The sequence below is a fragment of the Brassica rapa genome, chromosome A01, assembly GCF_000309985.2.
Source record: "Brassica rapa cultivar Chiifu-401-42 chromosome A01, CAAS_Brap_v3.01, whole genome shotgun sequence".
NCBI classification, from domain to species: domain Eukaryota; kingdom Viridiplantae; phylum Streptophyta; class Magnoliopsida; order Brassicales; family Brassicaceae; genus Brassica; species Brassica rapa.
Window position 1 is genome coordinate 21,431,274 of NC_024795.2, and position 19,362 is coordinate 21,450,635.

The following is a 19,362-nucleotide window of genomic DNA, read 5'->3' on the forward strand; positions in this document are numbered from 1 at the left end:
AAATAAAAGTTAAATCATTTTGAATATTCTTTTGAAATAAAAAAAATGTAGCAATACATTGGATTAAAACCCAATTTCATTTTGGTGTTGCACCATTTGAGAGAAAAAATAGAGTAATACATTAAAGATGCTTTAAGACCATCTCAAATCAACATCTATAGTTTACTATGTGATTTTCCAGTGCTCATGCACAAATATAAATATTTCAAGAGTAAATATATTATAATAATTGATTGCTATTTACTTTTAATTTTAAATTAATTTGTAATTTGTATGCATCATTTATATTAATAATATTATATTACTTTAATTATACATATGATTTTATATATGTTATATCTAATCGGTTTTGTTATTTTTATAGTCGATTTAGTTATCATTTGGATAAATTGGATTGCATCTCTGAATTCAACTGCAATATTTTTTCATTCTAAATATATTAAAATTTTGATTAATTTCTTATTTGCATTTAGGGGGTTGTTGTCTTAGATATGTAAATATATTTTATTAAGATTATGTATAACTTAAGATATATTGTGCTTAGAATGAAATAAAAATTAACTAAAGTGTCTGATTTCAAATTACATAAATTAATATAATGATAGTATCCTAAAGTCTTATGCATATATATAAATTTTACAAAAGAACTAAATTGTAACAATTGTTTAATATTTTATTTTCATTTTAATATGTTTTGAGTTGTCCTATGATTTATATTTATAAAATTAATATTCTTATAAAATTATATATTCTTATTGTAGTTAAATCTATGATTTTAGATATAAGTTAGATTAGTCGAGTCGCTCATGTTGTGAGTATATTGAGTTACATATATTATTTCAAATTCAAATGAATTATAATTATTTTTATTATAATTAAGTGAGATCAAATAAATTTCATTTACCATTTAAATGTGCATGTATTTTCATAATATTTATCAATCGAAAGTTACATGCATAAGTAGTTGATACATTTTTGGAAGCTCACGAAGACATATCAATATTTAAAATAAATAAAATGTTTTATAAATTCTAAATAACTTTATGCATTCAGATTTGCTTTGGTGTTTTGATTATGGTTATATTAAGTTCCACAAACATAAAAAAAATTTAAAAGCAAATTTAATATTAAGAAAACAAATAAATTTAATAATGATAAAATATAATATACCTACCTCATTAAACTATAACTATTTGATCAAACAATGCTTCTTTTTAAAAAAAAAATTATTATTTTTAATATATCTGAAAAATAAGCAGTAAACAAAACTGTGATTATATTTGAAAATAATTTTATATAAGTATAATATAATTTATCGATATTTTTTTTGCTGTAATTGAAAGATATTATAGTCACCTAAATATATGAAAAATAAATAAAATATTTCAATAATACTAATTATAAACTATTTTTAGTTAATTAAACATATATGAGTTTATGTTTCTTAATTATTTTATGTAATCATCTAAGAAAATAGATAGATATATAAAATATTTATATTACTTTGATTTTTTTGTATTGTTTAAAATTATGTTTTAAAAGAAATAATATTTTTTTTCTAATATCAAGATTATCTGTGTAATTGTTTTTAATGAAATCATATTATATACAAATTTATATATTTCATTTAAGAAAATATAGATATAAAAAAAATATTTTATTACTTCAAAAGTATATTTTATGTTATTTAAAAATATTTTTTAAATATAATATTACTATTTTGTGAACTTTCCTTTTTTATGAAACTATATTCTATATACATATATTTTCGTTTTTCAATTTGTTTTCTTTATAAAAAAAATTATTTTTATTATATGTATATGTTTTTGGAAAATTTTAAAAAGGAAACTAGATGAAAAAATAAATAATGATATTTTAAATGTAATATTTTCATTCATTAAGGTATCAGTGTAATCAACCGTCGTGAAAGTTAATATGAAAACGATACATAAGAAATTAACTTCTCAAATAATATTATAAAAATTTGTCACGAAGAAAAAAAATAGAGGTGGGCTTAGTTGGTTTAAAGTCCGATAAATTATTTTAGTTTCTAAACCATTACACTATTTTTTTAAAGTATTTTTAAAACCATATAAATTTTGGTTTCTAAATCTGTTCTTATATGAACTTAAGCTCAGAGCCAAGAATGATTAGAGCAAATATATAGATCCTGAAACGTTAAGTTATATCATCTAAATATAGAACGAATTCATTTGTAGTTGTACGTCTGAACTTTTAACTTTTTTCTACAAAATAAGTAAATATCTATACTATAACTAGCTATATATAGTTTGTTAGGTTGGTTTATACAAAGATATCAAAATTCAAGATATAAAAGCCATCTAGGAGATATGGAAGTAACGGAATAGACAAGTGTATAAATGGTCTTACTTGTTCGTCTAATGTTATTCTCTATGGATTCCTGGCATGGTTTAAAAACAAATCCTCGGCTGTGATGAAATTGGGCATTGCAATTGGTGATGATCTGCTTACTCTTAGGCTTGGTACCTGGTGTATCAATGGTTCAGCACGTTGCCTTTTCAAATCAGCTGCACGTTACCCTCCTCTTCTTTGATTCACTCCTTTGTCCTTTTCTTTTATGTTATTTTCAATTTCAGCAAATCCTTTGTAATGTAATTTTTTATCTTTTAGTGAAACTTTTTAACAAAAAAGATGTAAAAGACAATAACATGTGACAATAAGTGACTGTATTTGTGTTTGAAAAACATTGAGTATATTCAAGGGCTATTTAATCGGAAGTTATGTTTGTAAATTAACAAGCTACATATTAGAGAGTGGTGTTTTACTTTCTAAACTTCTATTTTCTATAACAGAGAATGTGGTATAACTCTTAGTAATTCAAAGAGAATTTTAGAACTCTTAAGCTATGATTAACTCCAGTCTCTTAACTGGGGTTTTTAGTTTCGACCAAAAAACGGTTTTTAGTTTTTAATTAAGAAAAGTTAAGAACCATCTCTTAAATAAAAGAGATATAAAAAATGTCTTTTAGCCGAAAAATGTAAAAAAAAAAAATGTCAAATCGAAAGTTAAAAATCCAAATAAGAGACCAGAGTTAATCATGTTATTTGTCTTCTTTGTTCAGTAAAATACTAATAACATAAGGCTTACAGTCTTACTACTTGATTATCGAGGATGAAGATATCAAATTTGCACCCGATATTAACAGTCAAAGACTCAAAGGTAATGAGTTTTTACTGTTGAAATGTATCCACTGTAACTTTGTAAAGATTCAAGTCTGAAGATGGTAGAAAATGACAAAAAAAAAAATGACGTAGTGACTAGTTGTTATAAAACTAAAACAGGGGTATATAGGTAAAAAGAAGGAACTCCCTTATCTCACTTTTGTTTTTTTTTCTGATCGTCGCCTTTGCACCCATTCATAAAGAAAAGAAAAGAAGAAGAGGAAGACGCAATCTTTTTGTTCTTTTACGGTTTTGGTTCCTTTGAAATCGATCTGTAATCTCATTCTGACTTTTATCTAGAAACCCGACCCGGAAAGCCATGAGAGTCCATCCAATTCTTAACAACAACACATTGATCCACCACCATCATCACCACAACCCGACCCGAGAACCCGGAAAGAATCTCCGTCGCTTGCCGCACATCTTCAACCGCGTTCTCGAGCTTCCGTTGAGGTCCGAAGCAGACGTCTCCGTGGAAGAGAACCCCGATTGCTTCAGATTCGTGGCGGAGACGGACGGTGTTCGCGGCGGCGGAGGGGAGATGACGGCGTATATGGTGGAGATCCATCCGGGTATCACCAAGATCGTCGTGAGGACAAATGGGTTGTCTTTGGGTTTGTCGTTGGATGAGTTGGAGCTTGATGTCTGGCGTTTTAGGCTTCCGGAGACGACGAGGCCTGAGCTTGTTACCGTGGCTTGTGTTGATGGGGCTTTGGTTGTTACGGTTCCTAAGATGGTTTCAGAGGAAGATGATGATGGTGGTTTTGGACAAGGTGTGGGAAGTGGGAGGCTACTTCTTGTTCTGTAAAATCGAGCAATGTCTGTTTTGGATTAAGACAGCTTATGTAACGATGGAATTCTAAATATGAATATGTTTTCTTTTGAATCTTTGTGAGTTTCTTGATCAAGAAGACAAGTCCTCGTTTTGTTTCATATGATGAACCTTTCATACAGATTCAGGGACTGTAGCTTAAGATCAACCTTGTCTTTCTTTCAGACAATACTTTTAGTTAACTGCCAACAATGTGGCTTTTCAATGAAATGCTTCATCATTGTTCTGTTATACTTTGGAAAACGAATAGCAAGGAAGATAACCAGTTGCGAGATAACGTTTTGTGTCATTCACCATGTATGGATAAAGATCACATTGTGTATATACATACAACCAAAGCTAAAACATGAATGCACAACATCAATACAAGACTTGGGTAAGCAGAGTCATGAAGAACCAGTCTCCATCAAAAGAGCAATAGTTGTCGCTTACAACTAACTGAAAGTTTCCAAAGTACATCCAACATAACGCATACATAAGCATAAAAACCCCAAAAGCCTAGGAAAGGTTTCAACAAGTCTGCCACAAAAATAAAAAAGAAGCCGCTACTTAATGATAATACAACAAGACTCTGGCTAAAAGGTAAGACTGCCAGATTTTGATTTCTTTTAGAGGAAGAAGCCTTTGAGTGGATTGAACTTAGAGAGGATCTCTTCCTCACGCTTCAGAGCATTCTCCTTCTTGCACTCCCACTCAGGCTTCTTCGAGTTCGCCGCTTGAACTTCCTGCACCACTTTAGGAATCGAGTTCGCCACCATCTTCTGTCCGTAGCTCAGATCAACCTTCTCCTTCTCCTTGCTACCTATGTACTTCTTCAGCTCATTCCTTCTCGCTTGAAGCTGAGCCATCTGTTCATCGATCTGGCGGATCGCCTCAGAGTTCTCGTCGACTTCTATCTGGATACTCCCTAGCTTGTGCTTCAGATCGCTGTACTCGTACTTAAGCGAAGCTACTTTGGCTTTGTTGAGCTCCAGCGCAGAGAAGAACCTGTCTGCTTCTTCGATCACAGCTTTGTTCTCCTGAAACACTTCGCTGAACGTTGGAATCTCTTCCATGAGCTTCAGCCTCACTATCTCCTCAGCGGAGAGGTTAGGATCTTTCCTCAGCTTAGTCGCTAACGCTGCTATCTCCGCAGCGTCCTTGGAGGTGAACAGAGTAGGGAAGTCCTTCTCTAGAAGAGACGAGATCTTCATACGAGCTTCAGCCCATTCGTACTCTCTCATTGGAGAGCTTGCCCTTACAAGAACAGAGGACTCTGTTCCAGCATCTTCTGGACCTTGGTGAAGAAGGTTTTCAAGAGAGTTGAGGTAGCTGTCGAACTCTATCGGGTCGACATCGATAGGCTCGTGAGAGACAGCGAGGACACCGTTCATTGGAGAGACGTAGATGTGAGGGATGGAAACGTCTTCCTCCTCAACGTTAACTCTGCGTTTCTTTCTCCTGCCACTAGTGTTTGGTGCAGTAGCGGGTCCACCTCCCTCCTCCTCGCTCTGGAGGTTTAACTCCACTGCACCACCGCTCTGCTGGTTCGAAGAGCGTCTCGAAGATTGCCGAGATGGTTTCGGTTTGGTAGAGGATTGAGGTCCAGTGGTGGTGCCAGGAGTTTTTGCGCCTTTCTTCTTCTTGGTGGCTTTAGGTTTCTCTACAACGGATTCAAACGTGGGCATAGGGTTCCTCTTCCTCTGGCTGTATCTGGAGTTTCCTTCTTTATCACTTGGAGCAGCTCCTTCGGTCTTTACTTCCTTTGGTGTCTCCTCAAAGAGAGACGCAGCATCATCAACTAACAAAAGGAAAAGAAACCAGCTTAGCTCAAAACTAAGAACACCAGAGTTATCATCAATGACTTTACCTTTGTCAGCAGGCTGGAAGAGAGCAGGGATCTTCCAGCTAAAGGAAGCAAAGAAGGCATCAGCATCCATCTCAGGGAAACTCATTTGGATATAACGAGCGAGAGCAGGTTTGCTGGCGAAAGACTTTGGGACATTCCTCTGCTGAAGCCGCTGAGGGAGAATCAAGAACCTGTCTTGATGGAAGCCAAGAGCAGTCACTCTCCTCCCGACTCTCCAAGTCCAAACATCACCAGGGCTAGGCCAGTCAACAGGGGCGTAGGGAGGACCTTGACCGGTTGAAACAGGCGGGATGGGTGGGAGTTGGTTGAGATCGGTTTCACCAGGAGCGAAAGAGGTGTTGTCTACGCTCCTCCTCTTTCCGTTTTCCTTGGGCTCTTGAATGGCCTCTTCTCTGTTGAAACCGTTTTCCCAGAAGTCGTCGAGCTCTTGCTGAGTGGCTTCGGGTTGGTTACCGTTAGGTTCGTTTTCGTGATAAGTTGAGAGCGGGACAGGCTCGGTGTCTTGGTAGGTACTCACTGGAACTGGTTCATTATCAAACCTGCATGTAAAAATTAGCACTAACACATTACATTACTCACATCAAACAAAAGCCACATTTAGACATTTAAATATTACTGTAACGGTGAAAAAAGCTTTATTAGGAATCAAATGTCAAATCTGACCATAGACACGCACACAATAGTCAACCCTAAGGACACAACTTTGGCTCAAATCTAAACTTTTTTAAACTCAAACAACTGTTGTTGGTTCTCATGTCTCGAGCTTCACATTTCAAAGAGGTGGGGAGACTGGTCCCAATTTCCGACGAAATTCAGTTCAAAGATACACATTAAATAAAACGAAACAGAGAGAGATAATGGAGAAGACAAAATTACCCAGGAGGAGACTGACCGATGTCTTGCTGCATATTTGTCGGAGAATAAAACGGAGAAGACATGCTGCTACTCAAACCCTAATTTAGCCCTGCACAAACACCAACCCTCAGTCAAGATGAAAAATCATCGAAAGTTATAAAAGCTTTCGTGTGATTGAGGAAGTAAAACAAACGGTTTTTACAGGCACAGATCTGAAGGCTTCTCAATCTCTCTCCTTCTCCCCCTTTTGCTCTTTGATGGATTTATTTTTAACTCTCTCTCTCTTTGGAGATGTGGTTAGTCTTCAAGCTGAAGTGGATCGAATCAAATTATGTTAATTGACAATTATACCCTTGATATAGTTCCCTTTCTTTTTTTCTTTTTTTTTTTTACTGTAATGGACCAAGTTTTGGTCAAGTTTAACTTTTTGTTACCGGTTTACTTTATTCACACTCGCGCGGATTAAAACGATATCTCATACTTATAATTAATGTAATTTTGTATTTACACATCAAAATGCAAAACATCTTGTTCAATTAGTATCTAATCTACACTTAATAAATTAGATATTAATATTGTTATGTATTAAGAGATTTTCCAGTAGATTCACTACGTGGATGCTCTTTCCCACTTAAATAGAAATACATATGGATATGTCAATCCTTTGGAAAAAAAGTAAATTAAAATATAATTTGCAAAATAAAAGGCCATTTTTTTCTTCCAATCAAATTATAGATACCTTAAGTCACATCCAATGTTCAAAACTAATGTTGTGTGTTTTTGTTAGTTTTATTGATTTTTCCAAAATTCAAAGAGCTACATGTTGACCACAAAATTATTAGAAAATATTTGAAATAACTAAAATGATCAAATTGATATCTCATTGAGTCATATTTGAATCTGGAGAGTTTTATGCTCATCGTTGAGGCTGCAGCACCTTGTTGGCATTACATAGACAAGTGTTGGGTGGTACACAATGAATTCTGCTTATTCAGAGTCGGAGCAGCTTAGTGATAAAGGTGCCTATATACATTTCACCTATAATTAAGAGCAAGTATAAGCAAGACAGACTCTAATGATGTTACATATCCAAGAAAATTGGCTAGGAGTCTCACACACTATACTAAAAAAAAGCTGACGCATCAAGTCATGTTTATTCACTACAATGATGATTTTGAATCTACTGATGTTTCTTATCCAGAGGCTTTCTCGCAACGATCACTTGCATATTCCAAGCTCTCTTCTCAGAAAAAAGTTAATTTCCTACGGGGTTACAGCTAATCATCTTGTTGCTAAGACCAATTGGAGACTGCAAATTTTGAGCTTCGTATAACTTTGACTAGAATCCTCATCTATGATACCCCCTATCTAAGCCGGCCCTGGCTTTGATGCCAACTAATTTCTTGGAGATTAGCATGGCAATTTTTCTTATAAAGATTGAGGAAAAACTTGTCCGAAAGGGGTAATGATAGGTGGATGTGTAAGGAGTGACTAAAGAGATTTTTGGAGGTATAGAGGATGAGCCGGCAAAAGAGAACAGATACAATGAATTACTCTTGATGAATGTACGTGAATGGAATAGATGACATGAAATCGTTTTGATGAATTGTTAGGCTTTGCCATGTCAACGGTTTCTTCACAAAATGATTCAAACCCTCTTCCATCACAACGTATGTTATTGAACTAACGAGATGATGTATTGGCTAGTTTAAAATGCCGAAAGGCAACTCAAGGCGAGAAAGTGGTCGACAAGCGGTCGTGTATGCTTCATCAAAAAGGTAAGCAAAACTCTATGTACTCATGATAAGAACTGATAGCTTTAAAGAGACACCAGAAAGCGGTCGTTTATGCTAGAAACCAGAAACACCAAATCCACTTTAATTTAATCCAAAACTTCAAAATATTTGCAAAATATAAAGTTTAATTAGCAAGAACACCAAGTAAAATACCAACTAAAAATACCAAATTCAAAACCAAACCAAAACAAGAATTCCTAAAACTCTATTAGTCAGATTCAAAACCATAATTAATTCTCTTCAAACTCCGACTTAATGTCGTAGCCAAGGTCTTCCTTGTCTAAACACCCTTCATGTCATCATCTTCATCAACCAAGGTTAATTGAGAAGGATATACTCTTCTCCACAGAAAATATTGATACTACATCGGTTGGAATCAAAACGGGTTTATGTACTATTTTCAAACAAACCAATTGGTTTATATACTTGCAACAAAGCCTCACCACGAGTGCTTTAGGAAGAAGAAAAAAAACACAAAAGCGAGCGAAGGCGAGCACATTGTGTACCTCGCCTGGCCGTGGGTGGTGAGGTGATGAGGCCATTGGTATGTAAATCTTTTGTCTCAAAGTGGCAAACAAACACGTTCTAGTATAAGGCTGAACTGAAATCAATAAAATATTTATAAATGAACGCCAAAGCTAACAAGTGAGCAAAAGATGCAAGAAGATAGAGTGCCAAAGAGTTCCTTTTTGAGAACTGAGATATTGTTCAAGATGATAATTAAATTTCATGGCTTAGCAGAAACTGCGACGATTATACAAAAATATAATGAGACACAGAGACGGGGGAATAAATATCAGGAGAGATCACTTGTGTCACAAGGTAACTCACCTCGTCTTCCACCCACGACCTCGGTTTCTACAAAGACTGCTAAAATCAGTACACTCTATCTCCCACCCGTCCCATTCTTCAAACGCGGAGTTCATGTCATCAATCTCTTGTTGTAACTGGGCGTGATAATCCTCCCACGTTTCACTATCACCTCCTCCGCTACGTTCATCCCATCTTCTACGAGGACTTTTACCGAAAAAAACATCTGATTCAATACCTTGCTGGATTTGAACCAAACTTGGAACATAATTGAAAATATGAGGACGTAATAAATACGTTGCTTTAAAAGCGATTTCTGTGTAATATTTATCTTCCTCTCCCAAAGTGCACACCACGTTCCTGTCCTCCCTAAAATATGAACTACAACACAAGGCCACTTTCTTATGCTCGTCAATTAAAAGACTCGTGTAAACATCAAAACCATAGTCCACTTCAAAGGATTTGCTCCATGACAAATCTGCTTCACAATTAGTATTGGTCACCCACATCTCCATCGTTGATGAGCCTATTATACAACGCAACACTGAGAGTTCTTCTCTAACAACTGATAGAGCCGTATATATACAGTCATGAGACGGGAGAGGAAAACACAAACGTATAAATCTCTCTCTCGTAAAATCAAAACTCAGCAAGTAGTCGGAGTCTTTGTCATCATAAGCATTCCAGTAAGCATTTCCCTTCAAAGCCACGCCATGGGATCTTATTACAAAGCAGTTGGGAGCATTAACAACTCTCCACGCATTAGAGTTGAAGTCGTAGATTTCAAATCCATCAACTAGGTCGCCTCCTGTTTTGTCAAATCCCCAAAACATCAAGATTTTGTAGCTTCGGAAAAATTGATTCTTTTCGTATCCTAAAGCAAATTTGGTCTTTCTCCCATTAAATTGTCCAAACCGTGGTATCCACCGTCGGAAACACAGGCAACCATCGTTTTGTTTGATCCACCTAGTTTCCCCTAAACAAGGATTCCAAACCACAAGTTCATCCTCCCCGGTGGTGCATAACAACAAACCATCGCAGTGAAAAACTGTGTCTATATAAACCTTTTCTGAATTATTCGAATAATTTAGGCTAAGTTCATCGCTAAATTCAATAGACGGAGGAACAGCGTTCAGATCTACGCTCGTCGGATAAAGCCTACATCCCTCCAATATGAGAACATGAAGCTGCTTTGGAACGTTACAAAGGTGCTTCTCGATGAACCTGTTGTCTTTGAATAAAGCGTTCCATTTTTTGCAAGTAGATCTCAGCCGTTTCAGAGATGTGGCCGGAATCCTAGAGAGTATTTCTTCTACCAAATCTGCCGGAAGATTCGACATCCTTGTTTCCCTCTCTTTTGGAAGCTATCCCTGCCCAAGGGAAAACGAAGGGTTTGAAGGAAGACGAGAACAACTCAATGGGGGCTATCTAGAAAAATAGAAATTAGGGTTTTGAGTTTTAAAGTTTCCACTGAACCAACCTTATTTTTTTATACGGACAAAAAAAAAATGATTTCCCCTATATTTTTTTCCTTTCCTCTTGTTTATCACTAATCATTAAGCCGACAATATTTTTTTCATATATTCCACATTGATATAATGTTTCCTTTCCTCTTGTTTATTAATCATTAAATCGACAATAATTTGCTCACTCGGCGGTTCTCTTAAGCCACCACCGCTTCCAGATTAGCTAGCCATTGCTTCTGTCCTAGTATGAAAAAAAAAACAGTCCAAGGAATCAGCAATTGCTTTTGCTTGATATTAGAAAGTTGAAGAAGAGAGAACAAATCAATCGTTGTCTACTTGTCTTGTTGTATACCTCAGACTTTTGACCCTCGATCAAGTTTTCAAACCAAAGATCTTTCGAAAACAAAACCAGTGTTGTTGGCATGTTGCTATGTAGACTAATTTCAGATTATCGTTGGCCAGAGACAGATGTGGGTATAGACAACAAAAAGGAGACGAACATCCAAAAAATATCAGAATTTTGGTCGTACTCGCCGCTTATATCGTACCAATCCAAAAACATCAAAATTTTGTAGCAGCGGCAAGATTGGTTGTTTCCGTATCCTAAAGTAAACATAGCCTTTCGACGGAAACACTTGCGACCATCGTTGTGTTTGATCCACCTTGTTTCCCCTAAACAAGGGCTCCAAACTACGAGTTCACCCTCCGTGGTGGTGCATAACAACAAACCATCGCAGTGAATAACTCTTAACTATATCGGCAACTTTTGAATTGTTATAATGCTTTAGGCTAAGTGCATCGCTAAATTCAATAGATGGAGGAACAAAGTTCAGATCTACACTCGTGAAATAAAGCCTACGTTCTTTCAACATGAGAACATGAGATTGCTTTGGAGCATTACCAAGGGGTTCTCGGTGAATCTTTGGTCTTGGAATAAAGTGTTCCATAGTTTGCAAATAGATCTACATGTGGTCACTGGTGGGATTTACATGGAGTGATCACCAGCCTTCCTGGATGCCTCAGCGGGCTCTCCGGCTAAGCTCTGGTGGAAGGTCATTGGCGTTAGTCAGATCCTCTCAAAGCTCTGGATACCACGATCATCAAAAAAAAAAAGATTTACATCGCCTCAGAGATGCGGCTGGAACCATAGATAGTATTTCTTCTACTAACTCTGCGGGAAGATGAGACATCATCATTGTTTCTCTTGTGGATTCGATCCCAAAGGAAGAATAAGGGTTTTGTATCTCCCAAGGAAGACCAGAACAACCCAAGGGGAAGAGAGCTATCTAAGGAGAAATTAGGGTTTTGAGTTTTTCACACTTGTGGATGAACCTATATTGTATATTGTCTTGTATACTCATTTTGTTTCATATTAAATGTCACTTTAGATTTAGGCACACAGATTAAAAAAATATTTAATTTTACATATTTTATATATAAAAACATCATTACCTATACACCTAAACATATTTCAACTAATAGAAAAATAAACTGGAAAATAAAATTAATAAATTATGCAAGCTAAAACGACACTTATTTTGCAACGAAACATTTTTTCTACAACGACACTCAATATGAAACGAATGGAGTATTACACATGTAACGATTAAATTAAACTCCTTTTCCGCTGGGGATTCAGTTTATTGAATTTTTCTTTCCAGTTTACTTTTTTATAAAGGAAATTGAAACATGTGTAAACATCAATTTTTGCATTGACTATAAAACCCAATGTTTTAAAAACTATACCAGACATTAATCGACATTGTAATTCGGTCAATGGTCAGGCATTTCCAACCAGAGTTTAAATTTTTTATTTAATTATTAATTAAATAAATAGTATATATTTAACTATATAATCTCATATATATTAACTGATAAGCATTAAAATATTTGAGGTAACCACGTATCACCACTACGAAGATTCTTACAATCCTTAAAATATTAGGTTGGTCCATCTAAACTTATATTATATTTTCTTAAATAACTATTAAATTGATTAATATTGTACAAAAAATATTATTCTTTAAATAAAAGTTACAGAATTACCTAATATGATTAACATATAAATGACAATTAATGTTTGTCCAAAAAAATGACAATTAATGATTTTGAATAATAAAGATTTGATAAAACTTTTTTATTCAAATATGACTCGAAATTTGAAACACAAAAATGACTCATGCTTTTTTTTGAAACTTTAATTTGTCACATTCATCCTAGAAGTTTGAGTTATTTATGAAAATGTCATTGTTAATTTTTTTTCTTTTATTAAAAAATGAGTGTTTTACACATTCTTCTTCATCTTCCTCATTTATTTACAACATTGTCATTGTCATCAAAACACCAACCATCATGAACAACCAAGCTCTAAATACACCTAAAATCAACATATATACATCTTCATATTCTCATTTTTACACACATAACCCATTTTCCTTTCACTTTATCTCTTATTTCATCCAAAAAATTATAACTTTTTTATTCCAAAAACTATAAGCTTATTAGAATTACTCAAGTTCATGATTCATAGTCAAGAACGAGTAAGTAACTTCCATTAAGAAGTTATGTGTACTTGTAAAACTAAACATGAATTTCACTGGATCTAAAAATGACATAATAAAATATAACAATGTATTAGTTAGGGATAAAAATAAAATTTCTTAATTTTCATAATCTGTGTGAAAAAACTAGAACGACATATAAATGTAACGGATGGAGTAATATTTTGTATTATTTTTTCTTTTCCTAATAAGTAATATTTTATATTAATTATTATTTCAACTTCAAAACAAAATAATTAAGTGTAGTGAAATTAAAAACTAAAAGATCACTAGTCAAGTTTTTCTAAAAACTAAAACTACAACAAAATCAAAAACCAAAGATTTAAAATAAATTTTTATTAATTTTCAAACCAAAAAATAAAAACTAAAACCACCATTTGTGTTTCCCTAAAAGCTAAAATGTACTACAAAATCAAAAACTAAAAGTTCAAATTCAAATTCAAAACCTAAAAACCAAAAACTAAAATCTAAAATCTAAAATCTAAAAACCATCCAAACAATAATCACCTTAGTTTAGTCTGGTTTGTGTTTTGTAAAGTTGAGATGTTGATTGTTTTTGGTTTTTGGTTTTAGTTTCTTCAAAATTCTGTTTTATGCCATTCAAGATTTTGACAAAGTAGTTTTCCTACAAAATAGGGAATCTGGTTTTTGAGTTTTTAATAATTTTTCAATAGGAAACCAGAATCTGTTTTTTTTTGTGATGATTGTTTTAGTAGTTTTTAGTTTTAGTTTTTGGTTTTTAAATTTTGATTTTTAAATTTTAGATTTTTTTTATTTCCAGGCTTTTGGTTTTGATTTTCAACTTTTGGTTTTAATTTTTGGTTTTGCTGTATTTTTTAGTTTTTCAAAAAAAAAAACAAATTAGTACATTACTTTAAAATAATACAGCAAAATATTTAGAATTTACCATTGAAATTTATAAAAATATTGTGATTATTGTTTTAAAATAAATACAGTAAATGTTTTCAAGTATTAAACTTTTTATTAAAAGAATACATCATATTCAAATATAAATCATAATATATATATAAATTACATAAAAATAAAAATATTTAAAAATTTGAAACTACTAAGAAAATTTTCTTATATAAATTAATTTTAATTCTTAGAACTTGAATAGCAAAATTTTTCTCATATAAATAATTACTAGGTAATTTTTCCGTGCTCATGCACGGGTATAAATGTTTTTGAAGTAAATATACTATAATAATTGATTACTATTTACTTTTAATTTAAAATTAATTTATAATTTGTATGCATCATTTATATTTATAATATTATATTACTTTAATAATACATATGATTTTATATATGTTATATTTAATCGGTTTTATTGTTTTTACAATCAATTTAGTTATCATTTGCGTAATTTGGATTGCATCTCTGAATTCAACTATAATATTTTTTATTCTAAATATATTAAAATTTTGATTAATTTCTTATTTGCATTTAAGTGGTTGTTGTCTTAAATATGTAAATATATTTTATGAAGATTATGTATAACTTCATATATATTTTGTTTAGAATAAAAAATAATAATAAACTAAAGTGTATGATTCCAAATTACATAAATTAATATAACGATAATATTCTCAAGTCTCATGCATATATATAAATTTTAGAAAATAACTAAATTGTAATAGTTGTTTAATATTTTATTTTCATTTTAATATGTTTTGAGTTATTCTATGATTTATATTTATAAAATAAATTACAATTCTTATAAAATTATATATTTTTATCGTAGTTAAATCTATGATTTTAGATATAAGTTAGATTAGTCGAATTACTTTTTATTATAACCAAGTGAAATTAAATCAATTTTATTTATCAAATTATATATTGATGTTTTTTAAAATATATTAAAAAATAAAGTGATGCTCAATAGGAAGTTACATACATAAGTAGGTGATACATTTTTGGAAAGTTCATGAACACATATTAATATTTATAATAATTAAAATATTTTATAAATCCTAAATAACTTTATGTCTTTGATTTATTGAATGTAAACTAAAATTTATTTTAAATAATATTAAAAATGAGAATTCAGATTTGCTTTGGTATTTTGATTATGGTTATAATAATTTCCACAAATATAAAATTTAATATTAAGAAAACAAATAACTTTAATAATGATAAAATATAATATATCTATTTTGCAACTATTTTATCAAAATAAGCAGTAAACAAAATTGTGATTTTATTTGAAAATAATATTATATAAGTAATATATATAATTTATTGATATTTTTTTGATGTAATTGGAAGATATTGTATTCAACAAAATATATGAAAAATAAATAAAACACTTCAATAATACTAATTATAAACTATTTTTAGTCAATTAAACATATATCAGTTTATGTTTCTCAATTATTTTATGTAATCTTCTAAGAAAACAGATAGATATATAAAAATACTTCTATTAGTTTGAATTTTTTTTGTATTGTTTAAAATTATGTTTTAAAAGAAAAGTTATTCCTTTTTCTAATATCAAGATTATCTATGTTAAATTTTTCTTAATAAAATTTCATCATATACAAATTTATGTTTTTCATCTAAGAAAATATAAATATAAATAAAGTATTTTATTACTTCAAAAGTATATTTTATGTTATTTAAAAATATTTTTTAAATGTAATATTACTATTTTGTGAACTTTCCTTTTTTTTTGAAATCACATTATACATACATATATTTTCGTTTTCAATTTGTTTTTTTTTTTAACTTTATAAACAAATTTCCTTTTTATTATAGGTATATGTTTTTGGAAAATTTTTAAAAAGGAAACTAAATAAAAAATAAATAATAGTATTTAATATTTTTTATTCATTAAGGGTATCAGTGTAATCAACCATCGTGAGAGTTAATATGAGAGCGACACATAGGAAACTGACTTCTCAAATAATATTATAGAGATTTTCTGCATGTTTGTTAGTTATATGATCTTGATTAGATGAAAATGTTTTTGAAAAACTAATAATTATTAAAATATGGAAAATATATATATTTTACAATTGAGTTTTGTCAAAATTTGTATTTTGATAAATAATATAATTTACTAAAAGGATAAATTATAAAAAAAATATTATGAATAGTAAAAATTGTTTATAAAATAAGAATACGTTCACTTTGGAACATCTCTATAATATTATTTGAGAAGTCATTTTTATACGTGTCGTTCTCACGTTAATTCTTAGAGTGGTCAATTACAAACATAACCTTAATGAATTATAAATTATACATAATTGACATTATTAAGATTATTTATATTTTCTTTTTGATTGATAAATTTCTAATTGGGCTTTTCACTTTATTTCCTTTTTCTTTTAATTTTCCTTACAAAACTCATATAAATAATAAAAAGGAAATATCTATAATAATTATAACATTTATATATATAATAACTAATTTTAGTTTTAGTTTTATTTCTTTTCATATTTTCAAAAACAACATAAGTAAAAAAGTAAATATCTATAAGTTTTAAAATATATAGTTTTTTAGACACAAAACATAGGTTCATAAAAATAGTATAGATAATTTTCTTTGAAAAGAAAACAATAGATTTTCATACCTCAAACTTAAAACTAAAGTATATGCAACAAAATTAATCAATTTAAACGTAATTAGAATAAACAATATTGTTTTTTTTTTTAATTTAGACAAATATATAAAACTAAATATACTTAAACATGGGAGAATTTTACCTTTACACTTTGTTGAGTACCACTATTCAAATATACACTTAAAAGGAGGACATTTTCATAAATACACTTTTCATTAATGACCAAAAGACCATATTAGCCCTAACCTTATCTCTCTCTCGCGATCTTCTTTTCTTCCTCTCTCTGGCGATCTTTTTTCTTTCTCTCTGCCTCCGATTTACCGGAGATCCACCATCTCTCTCGCGATCTTTTTTCTTGCGGATCTTCACTCTGTTTACGAGAATCACTTTGTCTTGCGGATCTTCACTCTGTTTTCGCGACGTTCTCGTTGGCTTGGACTGCAAATCTAGTTTGAGAGAGTATATTTGTGTGGTTAAAGGTTCAGATCGATCCTCGTTTGCTCTCATTGGGTTCGAGAACTGGCGAATTGAGGTGCTGTTGGCTTCAGACTTGAGAACCAGCGAATTTCTAGTATCAGCAGACGTTCTGCAAGGATTGCTTACTGTGGTCTCTTTGCACTTTCCTTAATCGTATCATGGATTCTCCGTGAGGTTGCTGCTCCTCTCATGGAGAAGCTTCCTTGTAAGTTTTTTCTCTTTTACTTGTATTATGTCACTGTAACCTTTTAGCTTATGGAGTTAATGATTGACATTATTGTGTAGGGATTAACCATTTTCACAATACACCTGATCGGGAATGGTTTGAGACTGATGCTGTCTTGCGTGTCAGCTTAGGGAACTTCGTGTTTTTCTCGATTTTATAGGTTATGATGATTGGTGTGAAGACTCAGAAAGACCCTCGTGATGGCATACACCACAGTGGTTGGATGATGAAAGTCATCTGAAGAACTGATTTTGGGTCTTGCTTAGAGTTATATAATTTGGTAGCGAGGTCTTTCGAGTCCCTCCAAGCTTGAAGCCCCTTTAGTCTTTCCTCAAATGCAGCCATCACAGCTGGCCTGTGCATGCTTCTTAGTTCCTGCAATCTACTTTCGTTTAAATCTTGGTAACCCATGCAAGCCGTGAAAACTAGCTGGCTGCTATCAAACGTTGAGCCAGTCATTGATTGAAGCAAAGTAATCGCATCTCCAGCGTCCTTGGTTGTAATTAGTGTAGGACATGTGTTTACTGGGTTTGTTTAGTAAGTCCATAAGACTTAATCACATTATATATCAATATGGACACTGACTGATGTTTAACCGAGTACCATAAAACACCAAGTGCTGTTCTCAAAAGCATTACACGGTTTCCTTCAAACAGAAGCACATCCCACACTCTGAGAACTGTTATAGCAAAAAGAAACGTTAGAAAAAAATAAAGAACTGATCAATAAAAAATCTCGCAAGATCAAGTTTGGAACCTAACCATTTTCCCATGGAAGCATATTGATGAAGATGGAAAGAAACCATGGCGCTGTAACACAAGAGTTTATAAAGAAATTTATTAGCTTTTATAAGACAATTTATAGATTATATATAACGGTTATTATATATAACCCATTTCAGTCAGCGACATATTATTACTTAAAATAGTGTTATATTTATTTTGTATCCATGTAAATTACAAACGATTCAAAACTAATAATCAAGTAACAATATATTAATGAGTTATTACGATTTAGTTTGGTTAAAAATATTTATTTACATGTATAAATTTCAAAATATTACTTATTATGTTCACTTATGCAACTTCGGACTAACAATACTGTTTTATTTGTTTCCTAAAATAACATATATCAAATTAGGCATAATTTTATGAAAATATATTATGAATAGAAGACAATAAATCAAATTAAATGCAGCTAATAAATTTAATCAGATTTAACTTTTTCAGAACACTAAACATTAATCTATAGTTGAGATGAAAACAAAAAATCTCATATATCCGAAAAATAATTGATCAAATTATGTGTAAGCAAAATAAGGTATTTTTTAAACCCATTTTCCATACATATAAATTACAAAAAAAATTAAAACTTAATAAAAAATATCTTACAAATATTTTAAATTATATTTTTAAAATACTTATTTCCGTGCATGAGCACGGAAGAATCAACTAATATACATTTAATCAATGTTGATACATGCTACATTAATATTAACAAAAAGCTAAGAAAAATAAGAAGCTATTCTAAAATATAATCATATAATATCTGTAAATTATACCCAAAAAAAAATTTAAAATTAAAAATAAAAATCTAAAAACTAAAAGCCAAAAACCAAAAACTAAAACCAAAATAAAATAATATATTTTTTAAATTGAATGGCTATTTTTAATACAGTATAACGTATTAATTAACATTATTCAATAATTTTATTTATAG

General features: G+C 31.3%; 3 protein-coding genes and 1 long non-coding RNA gene across 5 annotated transcripts; 2 read left to right on the forward strand and 2 right to left on the reverse strand.

Annotated features, from left to right (window-relative positions):
- Nucleotides 1-3,357: 3,357 nt before the first annotated feature.
- Nucleotides 3,358-4,156, forward strand: LOC103834498. Its single transcript, XM_009110571.3, has one exon. It carries the CDS (start codon nucleotides 3,523-3,525, stop codon nucleotides 4,009-4,011), a length of 489 nt encoding a protein of 162 aa, XP_009108819.1. The 5' UTR covers nucleotides 3,358-3,522; the 3' UTR covers nucleotides 4,012-4,156.
- Nucleotides 4,157-4,421: 265 nt separating this feature from the next.
- Nucleotides 4,422-7,072, reverse strand: LOC103834482. Of its 2 annotated transcripts, none has more exons than XM_009110555.3 (4): nucleotides 6,942-7,072; nucleotides 6,761-6,848; nucleotides 5,885-6,423; nucleotides 4,422-5,815 (listed from the first exon to the last, which is right to left on the reverse strand). In XM_009110555.3, exons 2-4 carry the CDS (start codon nucleotides 6,820-6,822, stop codon nucleotides 4,644-4,646), a joined length of 1,773 nt encoding a protein of 590 aa, XP_009108803.2. In that variant the 5' UTR covers nucleotides 6,823-6,848; nucleotides 6,942-7,072; the 3' UTR covers nucleotides 4,422-4,643. The 2 variants fall into 2 exon arrangements, with proteins under 2 accessions (XP_009108803.2, XP_009108809.2); XM_009110561.3 differs by having other exon boundaries at nucleotides 6,933-7,039.
- Nucleotides 7,073-7,104: 32 nt separating this feature from the next.
- On the reverse strand, nucleotides 7,105-14,211 carry LOC103834506 (putative F-box/kelch-repeat protein At3g22730). Its single transcript, XM_033287591.1, has one exon. The coding sequence runs from the start codon at nucleotides 10,683-10,685 to the stop codon at nucleotides 9,363-9,365; it is 1,323 nt and encodes a 440-aa protein (XP_033143482.1). The 5' UTR covers nucleotides 10,686-14,211; the 3' UTR covers nucleotides 7,105-9,362.
- A 1,804-nt stretch (nucleotides 14,212-16,015) lies between these two features.
- Nucleotides 16,016-19,270, forward strand: LOC103834516. Its single transcript, XR_626504.2, has 2 exons — nucleotides 16,016-17,622; nucleotides 17,703-19,270. It is a non-coding gene; the product is annotated as an uncharacterized LOC103834516 (long non-coding RNA).
- The last annotated feature ends 92 nt before the right edge of the window (nucleotides 19,271-19,362 follow it).

What these genes read in the sequence shown, in the direction of transcription:
- LOC103834498 (XM_009110571.3), top strand. Translation starts at nt 3,523, where the DNA reads ATGAGAGTCCATCCAATTCTTAACAACAACACATTGATCCACCACCAT.
- LOC103834482 (XM_009110555.3), bottom strand. Translation starts at nt 6,822, where the DNA reads ATGTCTTCTCCGTTTTATTCTCCGACAAATATGCAGCAAGACATCGGT. An exon ending in ATCGGTCAGTCTCCTCCTGG is followed by an intron (nt 6,424 to 6,760) that starts GTAATTTTGTCT and finishes TTTTACATGCAG; the next exon opens with GTTTGATAATGAACCAGTTC. An exon ending in CTTCCAGCCTGCTGACAAAG is followed by an intron (nt 5,816 to 5,884) that starts GTAAAGTCATTG and finishes TCCTTTTGTTAG; the next exon opens with TTGATGATGCTGCGTCTCTC.
- LOC103834506 (XM_033287591.1), bottom strand. Translation starts at nt 10,685, where the DNA reads ATGTCGAATCTTCCGGCAGATTTGGTAGAAGAAATACTCTCTAGGATT.